At 43.4% G+C, this 12,852-nt stretch overlaps 1 protein-coding gene across 2 annotated transcripts; it reads left to right on the forward strand.

Annotated features, from left to right (window-relative positions):
• Positions 1-377: 377 nt before the first annotated feature.
• Positions 378-9,303, forward strand: LOC141825359 (carotenoid cleavage dioxygenase 7, chloroplastic). Of its 2 annotated transcripts, none has more exons than XM_074712743.1 (7): positions 378-1,165; positions 1,274-1,402; positions 8,029-8,160; positions 8,234-8,506; positions 8,578-8,663; positions 8,728-9,045; positions 9,124-9,303. In XM_074712743.1, the coding sequence occupies exons 1-7, from the start codon at positions 391-393 to the stop codon at positions 9,265-9,267; spliced, it is 1,857 nt and encodes a 618-aa protein (XP_074568844.1). In that variant the 5' UTR covers positions 378-390; the 3' UTR covers positions 9,268-9,303. The 2 variants fall into 2 exon arrangements, with proteins under 2 accessions (XP_074568844.1, XP_074568845.1); XM_074712744.1 differs by having other exon boundaries at positions 8,249-8,506.
• The last annotated feature ends 3,549 nt before the right edge of the window (positions 9,304-12,852 follow it).

The raw sequence follows: 12,852 nt of genomic DNA on the forward strand, positions 1-12,852 counted from the left end.
CAAGTCAATTAGAGATTACACGAGAACAAAATTATATATATAATTAAGACTGTTTGATTAATTTAAGGAGGCCTGCACCGAGTCTCAAACCATCTTCCTGCTGCATCATTATTTTCGAGACAATAGTACAACGGTAGGATTGTGACATATTTATAATAATTTTTTTTCAAATGAAAAACACAATCAAATAAAAGATACTGAATATCTAAATTAACCACTTTTCGATTTGTCTTAAAAAAAATTGAATCATAAAACTGACTTGAGATTTATCATCTTTCCGCTGCACGTTATCCGAGGAGCGCTCAATCTCTACTTGTGTACTACTAGACTGCGACTGGACGACTCATCTTTCATGGATTTCCCCGCACAAACACCAAGACGAAACTGATCATGCACGCCATGTTCTCTCCCACTCCACTTCGCCCCCATCGCTACTCCAACCCCAACTACCTCCCCAGCCGGCAACCGCCGCCCAACCTTCTGACCTCGATCCCTTCCGCCGCCACCCGCTTCCGGATCACCTCGGCTTCTGTCTCCTCGGCCGCTGCTACCGACCCGGACTCGCCCACCGCGGCCTTCCGCGACTACCAGCTCCTCTTCACCTCCCAGCGCTCCGAGGCGGGCGAGCCGGTCCTCCTCCGTCCGGTCCGTGGCTCCGTCCCGCCCGATTTCCCCTGCGGCACGTACTACCTGACGGGCCCGGGCCTGTTCGCCGACGACCACGGCTCGACCGTGAACCCCCTGGACGGCCATGGCTACCTCCGGGCCTTCGAGTTCGGCGAGGACGGGCGGTGCAGGTACTCGGCCCGCTACGTGGCGACGGAGGCGCAGAGGGAGGAGCGGGAGGAGGCGACGGGGCGGTGGCGATTCACGCACCGCGGGCCCTTCTCGGTGCTCCGGGGCGGCCGGCGGCTGGGGAACCTGAAGGTGATGAAGAACGTGGCCAACACCAGCGTGCTGCGGTGGGGCCGCAGGCTGATGTGCCTGTGGGAGGGTGGCGACCCCTACGAGATCGATCCAGCCACGCTGGACACCGTGGGGCCGGCGGGTCTGCTTGAGTGTGACCGAGTTGGGCGAGAGCGGAGGCAGGACGACGGAGGAGGAGGTGGATTGGGCGGCGTGGCGGTGGAGATGGCAGCTCGCTTGCTGAAGCCTGTACTGAGAGGTCACAATCGTCCTTAGCTTCCTCAAATGATTTTCTTAATTAATTTCCCTTCGATATTTCCTGCACAATCTTGATGACGTTGTTATTGTTTGTCGATCGAAAGTGCAGGAGTATTCAAGATGCCTGACAAGAGGTTGCTGGCCCACTACAAGATCGATCCAAAGCGGAACAGGCTGGTGATGGTCACCTGCAACGCCGAGGACATGCTGCTCCCTCGTTCCAACTTCACTTTTTATGGTACATACATATGTACATCTTAAATACATTCTATGTCTTATATCATTGTATTTTGTTCCGGCAAAAAATCGACGACAGTCAACCCACCAGTCAAGAAGATGTCACCTCAACCTGTGCGGGCCCTAGTAGGAGGGGGACCTGCGAGATCAACATGAACGAACGGATTAGCTGGCCGGGGGTCCCGGACAGGCCACTCCGACGCTCAAGTCAGTTTTCCGATGAAGAGAAGTAACAGTAGCAGTAGTAATGAGAGTGCAAGAGATTGGAATGAATCGATAATACCTACGGGGGAACTGATATACCTGTGGAGCGAACATTCCATCTGGCAGGGGAGCAGGCTATGATGGTATTCGAGGGGACCAAACCTGGATGTGTCTGACAACTGCACCGATAGGGTGGTATCTAGGAGACAGGGGCGATACTCCTATAACTGCTCTGCGGCGAGATGTTGCACGTCACCTTTGTCGTTTAACCGTAAGTAGGGTGATGGCAGTTAGGACGAGATGAAACGTGGAGATACGGAGATAGCATTTCCCCTGCATGACAGTTCACACGCTGATTTGTCGGTATTGCAACCGTATGATATAGGAGGACTTGAGCTGGGACCTAAGTCGGAGTGGGATAAAGGTACCCGGGACCCTCGACGACCGAGCTTATCAAGGTGAAATGGACCAAGTAGATGGTCGAGCGGACCAGGCTAAGAGACTTACCCGAGAACAACCATGGTGAGCATTGACCGAGCATGCGGCATGTCATAATGGGATGGCCGGGCAAGATAGACATCCTGGCTAAGTCGAGTCCGTTGAGATGGGCCAAGTGACGAGTTACCCGGGAAATGACATAGGGGAGCAAGGCAGACCCGGGACTGGCTGAGACCATGTTGGCCCGGGTAAGCGGAGTAGAGGCCCGAGCTGGCCGGGCAAGACAGACAGTGAGTCTTAGACAGGTAGGCCGTGTGTTACAGCGGAATGGCCGGGCAAGATGAATAGCTTGGCCAAGTCGAACGGATCGAGCAAGCCAGGATGGGTTAAACGATGGGTCACCCAAGAAACACTCCAATAATGTGGAACATACCCGGGTCTGGTGGTGGTCGAGCCATCCCGGGCAGAGAGGGTGAAGGCCCGTGCGGGCCGGGCAAGAAGATGTTCATGAGTGAGCCAAGTGGGCTGATCGATCTAGGGCCTATCGTTGTGATTCATCCACCCGGGTTTGTCTTCAACGATGTCCGGCGGGGTGACCAGGATGTTGGGCCCCATGACTCGGGTAAGGAAGTCTGTGCGAACGGACTATTCTTGGATGAATGGGTTTGAAGTCCAGGGATCGTCCTGACCCCATGCTCTGGGGCGGGGATCGTGGACCTCGGGATCAACCAGGTTGGACGATCTGTTGACTCACTCTGCCCCGTTGGGCCCACCCTGATCGGGGACCGTGGGACCTAGGCCATGGACCCTGAGACCAGCCAGGTCGGACGGTCTGTTGACTCAGTCTGCCTCGCCGGGCCCACCCTGACCGGGGACCGTGGGACCAAGGCCGTGGGCCCCGGGACCGGCCAAGTTGGGCGATATATTGACCGGCCCCGCCACGTCGGATCAAGCAAGACTTACCACATCACATTTGTTTTCATAAAAAAACATAATATTGTTAGTTTTAAGTGAATTTGTGTTGCAACGCAAGAGTGTATAAATTCTTGCAAGTAAGATTAACTGAATATTCCGAAATGAATAACTTATCAATAATCACTACAAGAAAACAGAGCTATAGGGAAGAGCTCGGGCGGTTGATCAGGATGTTGAGTCAGAGATTGACCATTGAGCTAGAGTGGAGAGCTCGAGCGGTTGACTAGGAGGTCTAGTCAGAGATTGAGCGCTGAACTAGAGGGGAGAGCTCGAGCGGTCGATCAGGAGGTCTAGTCGGAGATCGGCCACTGAGCTAGATGGAGAGCTCGGGCGATTGACCAGGGGGTTGAGTTGGAGATCGACCACTGAGCTAAAGGAAAGAGTTCGATCGGTTGGACTAGGAGGTCGAGTCGGAGATCGGCCACTGAGCTAGAGTGGAGAGCTCTAGAGTGGAGAGGCTTAGAGTTCGGGGCATCGAGCCGAGCTAGGTGATGAACTGAGTTAGCTGTGAGGTTGGACACCGAACTAAACTAGTCGGTCACGAGATCGGACCTTGCCTTTGTTGTGTCATTGTCAATTGGACCACATTTTGACTTTCTTGACCTAGGCGTACTAACCCATAACAATATTATTTTTTATAAAAACACATTTCAAATAAATAAAAAAATATTAAAATAACTAAATTTTCAATTAAAAAAATATATCATACAATTAACATTAGCATAAGTAAATATTAACTTAACCATTAATCAAACTATAAATAACTAAATAAATTTTCAAATCCCATAAGTAATATAATCTTTACATCATTTATCATGGCGCTCAAGGTGATTAGATCCTTTTGAAAATAAATTATTTGTATATCCTACAAATTATTTTACGAATCATCTTCTTGAGATTTTCTTCTCTTCGTCTACTGTGCTCATAAGTTTATCTTCCCTTTGATTACTTTCTATGATAACAAGTTTCATTTTTTTAAAATTTTCAATAACTCCTTCTTCCATCCTTTTTATTAGCAGCATGCATGTCTTCAATTTATTGTGATAATTTTTTGTTCTTCTCATTAGAACACATCTCATCACTTGTTGATATAAGTGAACTTCCATTGGATAAGAAGATTGATCATCAATATTTTTTTCTCTTTATATTTTTCTTGTCCATATTATAATAACTTATATTAGTCTAATAAATATAAAAATACAAGTGAGATGCAGTGCGTTCCTTCATTTTGAAATCTCAATTTATAGGAAAGGAATAATTTAACTCGAACTAATCTTTTCCAGCCCCATTGCATTCCTTCATCTCTCCCTATTAACACGCCTCCATGTATAAGGTCTTTTGAAGGTGAAATCGATTTACCCTGGTGGTCGGTGGGAAACTTCCGTGGGACCGGGCCGATCTAGGCATCTGGATTGGCCGCCGTATGTGCTTCCCGATTTACCCTGGTGGTCGGTGGGAAACTTCCGTGGGACCGGGCCGATCACCCCCAAAGATGTGGCTACTGGGATTATCATTTTTTTTTAAGGTGAAATCCTAGTTAAATTAACTAGTCAACTTTCAGAAATTAAAAGAGTTTCCTAGGTAACTACAAACTTTGTCTAGATTACAACAACATATTCAAATACAATACCCTAATTTCAACAATAAAGCAGCTTGTAATCTTTGCGCTCCAATTTTCAAGCTTAATGGCTTCCTTCAGGGTCCCAAAGTTATTAACATCTTGATGCTCGAAGTGCCATGTCCATCAACAGCTTGAATCCATCAAACCTAAGACAATTTGCACATTCAAACAACTGTTAAATATAAATCACTTACTTAAAGCTCACTTAGTCAAACATCAAACACCTGTGAGACTAATAATGAGGATTACCACATGCTACATTGGCCACAGGATGTCCGCATGCTACATTGAATCCGAACTATTTCCTATTCAGGACAGGAGCTAGTGACAAACTTAAACCCCTTCTCAATAGTGTCATTATACAAATTAAAATATCTACCTTTAGCTGAAATCCTATTGGATCTAGCTCCCTTTTAGACCAAGGTTGGTAATGTTACTAGGACTTTGATGTATCAATGTTTCTAAACCTGGGACTAAGTTGAACTAAAGGCATAATTGATTTCTAATTCTTCCTGTTGAACAAAAACAAAAATTTAGTTAACTCCGAATTTAACCCAAGACTAAACAAGCCTAATTTGGTTTTTGATTCTTGATGTAACAGTTGAATGATAGATTGATTTATTCCAATTTTGATAACACATTTTGGTTCTTTAAGAATTAATGTCAAAAAATTAGTAAACTGACCTTAGCCTTTAATTTTTTGATGGGGATAAGGATCTAGTTAAATCAGAGTACTTGGGATCCACTTGTCTATATATGCTAGACTTAGTATCAAATGAAACCTCAGCATAAAGATCTCAGTTGATCCACACAGGGAGGACTCATAAACTCATGGATAATGCCTTATCAAGGTTAACCTAGTTGCTCCAACCCTAACGAGGATTGTCTCACATCCAATGTGGTGTGGGGACACCCCGTGATCACAGACCCTAAAAAAAATAATGAAACACATAGACCATAAGTCCACACACATGCAATGATTTAAGGATTGGTATGCCCATCTTTAAGGATTGGTATGCCCATCTTTAGACTTGAGCAGACACATACACCTTAGGATGCTCATGCAGATTGATCCATGCATCATGATGACAACAATTTACCCACACAATAATGTGTTAAGGAAGCACAATGACCTCAAGTGTCCATCATTGGCCTGAGGGAAGGGTGATGAGCTCCCCTGAAGGTCTACTCTTGATGATGGTACAAGGTAAATGCATCACCATCTAAAGCTCTGCATCTTTGATTGCTATGGAAAGCCAATTTAGAACTTAATATCTTCAATTCTTCTGCAAAAGGTGGAATCCGCCACCTTAGCGGCCCCACACGATCGGCCCCACGATCATTTGTGAGGAGGTAAATCAAGAAACTGTAGTTGGTCACGACGCAGGAGGGTATTGCCTGGCTTCGCCAGGATTCGAACCCTTGCCCTCTTCTGCAAGTCTGCTGCGTCGTAACCAACTCAGTTATGCCTCGGGGGCTAATATCTTCAATTCCAAACATTACTTTTGTTGGATATCTCCAACTTGAAGAAGCTCATCATCAGTGCTATGGGCAAAAATATTTGGTTGGACAACACAATGCTTTGTCCTATCTTTGAATGTTAAAAAAAATCTAGGCATTGTTGGTGACATGAAGAGAAATTGTTGTGCATTATGACACTCGAACACTTTCCTTAGGAATCATTGACTTTGAGAGGGCCCTTGTCACTACTCTAATCATTCCCTTTGACATTATCGGCTCCGTCCATATCCAAATCTAGTTTTGACCTTGAGTTTAATCAACATCAAGCATTTTTGACATTGGATGTTTTTGGCATCAACTCCAACCTTGGATGTCATCAAGTCCATTATACTTTCTAATTAATTTGAATCCTTTGACTCTAAATTTAAACTTAGGCGTGTTCAACACCAAGCTTTTCCATCTTTTAATATCTCCTCGTCTAGCCTGGAACTTGATATTAGCGATGCCAAATTCATTTCTAACATTGTGTATCTCCAACTTAACCTTGGACGTCACTAATGCCAACTGCCAAGCTTGGATGCCCTCATCTAAAGTGTTATCAATTCCTTCAATTCAAACTCTAACCTTAAATGCCATCAATTTATATATTTAATTCCATTTCCAATCATGATAGTCATAAATTCTAAGTGCCTATGATTTTATATATATTTTGACTCTAGCCTTGCCTCAGAAGACATCAATCATGATTTTTTAGTTCTTGATATGTTTTACTCCAACTTTAAGGTTGTTCTGCAACTCCAAGCATATCTCCACCTCCAATATCATATCTGTTATAGACACCAAGTGTCTTTTACTCCAACTCAATCATTGGAGCATAATGGCTCCAAGCATCTGATACTTTGTTCGCATCTCAAACGTAATTGTATAGACCTTGATAACTCCATGGCTCCAAGCAAGACATCTCTAACCTAATTATATCCCTAGACTTCCTTGACTCTAGGTGTCTCTACCTTGGACATCTTTAACTATAGTTCAAATCTAACATTATTGACTCCAAATGTATTTCTATATCTCTAGCACTAGACTTATTCAAAGGCAATAATCTTATATGAACAAGAAAAATGATAATGCGCATAGATTTTGATAAAGCATAATCAACTATCAAGAGAAATTATTCAGTTTTTTTAGAAGTCGCTAGCATTTTTTTTAATCAATTTATGGTTTAAAGGTCATTAATATAATTGATTATAAGTGTCTCCTAGTCCAACTTCTACTCCAAATACTATCCACTTTAGAAGTTTCCTTCTTTAGATTCGATCTTGGACATCATAAACTTTGGATCTTATTAAAGTATCCTCAACTTTGTCTTCAATTCTAGCTACATATATGGTAATTGGTCTCCATCTCCAAGTGTCTGACTAGAATTTCACCTTGGACATCATATCTCCTGGTTTCCAACATCATGTGTGTTGTACATTCCATCACTGATCATGAACATCATCAACTCCAGTATCTCGCATCCTGGTGAGGCTCTATGCTTCTCTAACTTCAACCACATCAAACATCTTCAACTCAGACCTCACTTTAGATGTTTTCTATCCCACTTTTTCCAAAATGCTAAAACCTTAGCATCTATGCCACTTGATATCTTTGACTTCTATTGCTACCTTGGATAATTTCGACTCTCAGACTCATTCTTTGCCACCTTCTAACTCCGAATTTTGGTACCTTATAATGTACAAAATTCGGAATTATATATATATATATATATATATATATTACTGTGGAACAAATTATAAAAGTGACAAAATTCACAAAATAGATGGATCTTTGTCTTTCTAATGTGTTTTGGGTTTATATAATATTAATGTTGTCAAATGAGTACTTGTGATATGGCTGAATGGATGTTTATTTTGTTAATTTGTTAGAATTGGACGAGAACTTTGAGGTAAAGGAGAAGAGGGAGTTCACCATCCCTGATCACCTGATGATCCATGACTGGGCCTTGACCGACACCCACTACGTTCTCTTCGGAAACCGCATCAAGCTCGATATCCACGGTGACTTTCCGATCAACCTGATTATCAGTCCAACAATTATGTAACCAGGCTCATGCTAAAAAGGAGCACACAGGGTCTTTACTTGCAGTGTCAGGTCTGCACCCAATGATAGCAGCACTGGCTGTGGATCCAACCCATCCTTCCACTCCTATCTACGTCCTTCCTCGTTTCTCCCAGCACACCCACCAACTCAGGAATTGGCTTGTGCCCATCGAAGCTCCATGGCAAAGGTGGTCACTTCACGTCGGCAATGCGTTTGAAGAAATGGATGCAGCAGGAAACTTGAAGATATCTCTGCAAATCTCTGTTTGCTCCTACAAGTGGTTCGACTTCCAAAAAATGTTTGGTAAAAAACTACTCAAAATATACTTGAAATTGCTAAAAAGTTAGTGAACATGAAACATTCATATTTTACAGGATACAACTGGCACACTGGGAAACTCGACCCTACCTTCATGAACGTAATCGACGAAAAGGAAGATATGATGCCTCACCTTGTTCAGGTAGTGTACTCCATGCTCTCGATCATAACTTGATCCGCACAACCATTAACTAAAGCTCTTGCAGGTATCCTTTGAGCTGGATGCAAAAGGGACTTGTCGTAGTTGCTCCATGAACGATCTCTCAAGCAGATGGAAGAAACCTGCAGAGTTCCCTACCATCCATCCCTCCTTCAGTGGGCAACCAAACACTTACATTTATGCCGCGTCGACCTCTGGCAGGCGAAGTTTCTTGCCTTGTTTCCCCTTCGACAGTGTAGTTAAGGTCAACTTGCATGACGGATCAGCCAAGTCATGGTACGCAGTGAACCGATCTTTTATTGGTGAGCCTATATTTGTTCCTAAAGGCATGGAGGAAGATGATGGTTATGTTCTTGTTGTGGAGGTAATGATCACTCACTTCACTTGTCAAGCACTTGTAGTAGTTGATCTTACGTATGTTATTGGGTTGTTCTTTCGCCAGTATGCTGTCGAGAAGAAAATGTGCTACCTGGTGATACTGGATGCTAAAATAATAGGAGAAGATGAAGCAGTAATAGCAAAGCTTGAAGTGCCCAAACAATTCACCTTCCCTATTGGCTTCCATGGATTTTGGGCTTGCAGATGACAGTGAGACAATGCTCTTGTACTTTCCTGCTAATGCTAGTGAAGATAAAACAATGCTAACTTGGCTTCCATGGATAATTATAATAATTATTATTTTCAAAATTTCTATTATTATATTTATCATATTACTTTTTCTAGTTAAATTTAAATTGTATAAATATAATTATTAGCTATCTGAAGCAATTGTATGAAGACACAATTTAGGATGAGAATGAATAAGTTTAGTAGATTCCTTAGTAGTCAATTATATACCAAAAATTTCATTTACTAAAAATAAAATGTATAAACTAAAACAAATTCATCCTTAGTAGTCAATTATATAATATGAATAACATAACATTACAGTAAATAATATAGTACAATCAATTGAGTATGTTTTTACAACAACCAACAACAACAATCAATTGATTCCACTAAGTGGGGTCGGCTATGTATGTTTTTCAATCATTTAATATTTATAAAAAGTTAGTAGATATGACATTAAATATATTTAGAGGTATCCTAATTTTATGATTTTCTTGACTTTATTTTTAAATTTTTAGTTTACAATTGTTTTTCTGACCTTATTCAGATTCTATCAATCTGATTGATATTGGATTAAAGGAATAGGAGATTTTATTAGATCAACCCTGTACCAAAAAGATTTTATATCAATTCTAATTCTGAAAATCCTAAAAGCATCAAGAAATCAAAATCATTGTCCCTATAGTCAAGGTAGCATAATTTAACCATCTACAATAGTTAAATATGTCACTCATAGTTATTTGTTTCATATAAGTAAATAAATGATTATATAGGCTATAATTTCCTCACATAGGAATTAAGACTCGATCGAAAAATCCAACGACTAAATAAACTAGTTCACAATCAGGATTTAGAAAATTATTGTCCTCTCAACTTATACAAACCATTCACTAGAAACAGCAAAGAGGTTGCAATCAATCGAAAATGATAAGCAAATCTAGGAAAATGAACAAACCACATTCATCGACCAATCAACATAATCCTCAGGAATCTAGTCAGTAAACACCATTGATGTGGTAAGTTTTGCCTGGCCTGACATGGCGCGATCGGTCAATAGAATGCCCATCCTGGCCGGTTCAGGGGCCCACGGTCAAGGAAGTCTTGCCCGATCATATGCGGCCCCAAAGGTCAACAAATTGGCTGACGTGGCAATCCCTGGGGCCCGTAGCCTCGATGTGGATACCCTCAGTTAGGAGAACCCGAGGGGTCTAATGGGTCATCTCCCGGGAAACACATCCCCGGACCCTGGCTCAGCTAAGGATCCCTTGCTCGGCCATTCCTACACAAGGCCCGGTTCACCCGGCCATCACCGTTTATACCTTTTCCCGAGTATCGACTACACTGCCGAACCATCTCCCGGGAGAAACACTCCCAGTTCCTCATATTATGTCTCGGCCATCACTCCCTATCACCGGGACTGCTCGACCACACTGAGTACCACCATGCCCGAGCATCCATTGCCTCCTAGTCTCGCTTCCCGGGACATGCACTGGGTAACCTGCTCACTGTATCCATACTGCTTGTTTGCCCGGCCATCCCTCCGAGGCGTATGGCTCGCCCGGCTACTACTAAGCATAATCAGTTCCGAGCTTAATTTACCTTCTGAATGCAATTCCCGGGAAGTATCCCGCGCAATCAACCTAAACTGCGTGTATCGGCTCACTGTAGCACAGCTTGTCAGGTAGCCTGGCCATTCACCCACGGTGTCTGGTTCACTCGGGCAACGCATCCCATACTTGGTCCTGGGTAAACCCGATTGCTGTCGGTCCCAGATGATTTCCCACTCCGATAAGTAATCCCAGCTCAAGTTCAATTTACACTACAGACAAAGGAGCATGTAAACTGGTGCGCAGGGAACAGGTTGCGCTCATGTCTTCATGATCGTTCCTCCCCGTGGCAATCATCTTCCCCTTTTTGGCTAAACGACAGGAGCCAGGTATATCGCCACGCTGGAAGACAGTTACAGACAGCTTGCCCTTGTCCCTCAGATGCCATCCCCCTGGCGCAGGTGTCAGACAGTATCAGAGACAACCCCGGATACCCTCAAAGTCTGCTTCGCTGACAGGTGGAAGGTTCTCTTCACAGGTATATAAGTCCTCTCACAGGTATGAAGAAGGCATCGCATCTTTTGCATACTCACTACTATCTTCTTCATTCTCACTACTATTTCCTCCACCTGAAACCTAACTTGAGCGTCGGAGTGGCCTGCCGGGACTTCCCGGCGCCAGCTAATCCGTTCGTTCTTCGGTGATCTTGCAGGTCTTCTTCCTCGCTGGGCCCCTGACGGTTGAGGTGGCATATTGTTGACCAGTGGGTTGACTGTCGTCGGTTTTTGGCCGGAACAACCATGTCCAGGACAATAATAAGAAAAAATTCAAAAATAGAAAGTGATAAGCAAGTCTAGGAAAATGAACAAACATTCCCCATGCGAAAGTTTAGGGAGGCAATTGAAAGAATATAAACAACATTGCAATAATAAAAAAAATAATCAGTTACTATGCATAAATTTGAATACATTTAGAGATTCAAGTGTTAGAATTGTACCATGCTCCATGTAAATACGCTAAATAACCCAATGATGTCAATATCCATACAAAAGACGCTCCTCGCCCTTTTAGGTTTGCCCAATACCTTAAGATATTTGCTATGGTTGTAAAGAAGGTTAAAATAACAGAAAGATTAGGCAAATTTCTGCATAAAATCGTGCTTCCGATGTTAGCGGAATACTAAACGAACCAGATCCAAAACAGATTTCGAAGTAATGATCACCAATTTCACGTCATTCCCTAAACGACTTCCAAGATCAAACCAAATTTAATAGAAACCTGTAGATCTCGTTGTCCCAGAGACCAAAGAGCATACGACGCTTTTGCCACACAAACAGGCAAACCCAAATTTGAAAGAAAAACCTTAGATCTGGTCGTGCAAGAGACAAAAACACATCTAAATTTTTTCCCACTCAAACTCAAAAAGCTGCTGAGCAAAACGCAAGATCTAACAACAAAATGCAGGCAGTCACAAAGATCACCTGGGCATGATGCCATCCGACTGGATGCCATGCTCAAGGCAATAGAGTTCCCAGCAAGCATTCCCGACCTGGATCCCGGCCTGGTCGATGTGGATGCTTATGATTTCCCTCATCGTTTTTCTTTGCCTCTCGCTGGGGAAGGAACCCTAATACCATGGGGAAGGTAGGAGATAAAACAAAAGGAATGATATATGGGGAAGGGAGGAGATAAAACCCTAATACCAGTTGGGACAAGAATTGTTAGTGCCACAGAAATGTCGTGTGGGTTGAAGACTACGTCGTTGCTCCAGTCGAGGATGAAACTGGCGCCACCTGTGTGTTATACTGTGTCGGGATCAGGATTCGGAGAGGATAAGCTGGGTGGAGCGGCGGCGAGAGAGGAAGAGAGATGCAATGGAAGGCAAGGAAAGGTGCGAGAGGGGGCGGGAGAAGAGGAGAGGCACGGGGAGTAGACGGTTGGCGAAATCCTCGAAGCAGACTGCGGACCGCACGATAAGAAATCCTCAATATAAGATATCCTCAAAGATAACACTT

The sequence above is a fragment of the Curcuma longa genome, chromosome 3 (genome assembly GCF_044706935.1).
Source record: "Curcuma longa cultivar G26 ecotype Majalengka, Jawa Barat chromosome 3, ITB_CL_G26_1.1, whole genome shotgun sequence".
NCBI lineage: Eukaryota > Viridiplantae > Streptophyta > Magnoliopsida > Zingiberales > Zingiberaceae > Curcuma > Curcuma longa.

Bases quoted from the DNA above. Each gene is read 5' to 3' on its own strand.
- LOC141825359 (XM_074712743.1), top strand. From the start codon at position 391: ATGCACGCCATGTTCTCTCCCACTCCACTTCGCCCCCATCGCTACTCC. The intron at 1,166-1,273 runs GTCACAATCGTC...TCGAAAGTGCAG, and splicing joins GCTGAAGCCTGTACTGAGAG to GAGTATTCAAGATGCCTGAC. The intron at 8,507-8,577 runs GTAAAAAACTAC...CATATTTTACAG, and splicing joins CGACTTCCAAAAAATGTTTG to GATACAACTGGCACACTGGG.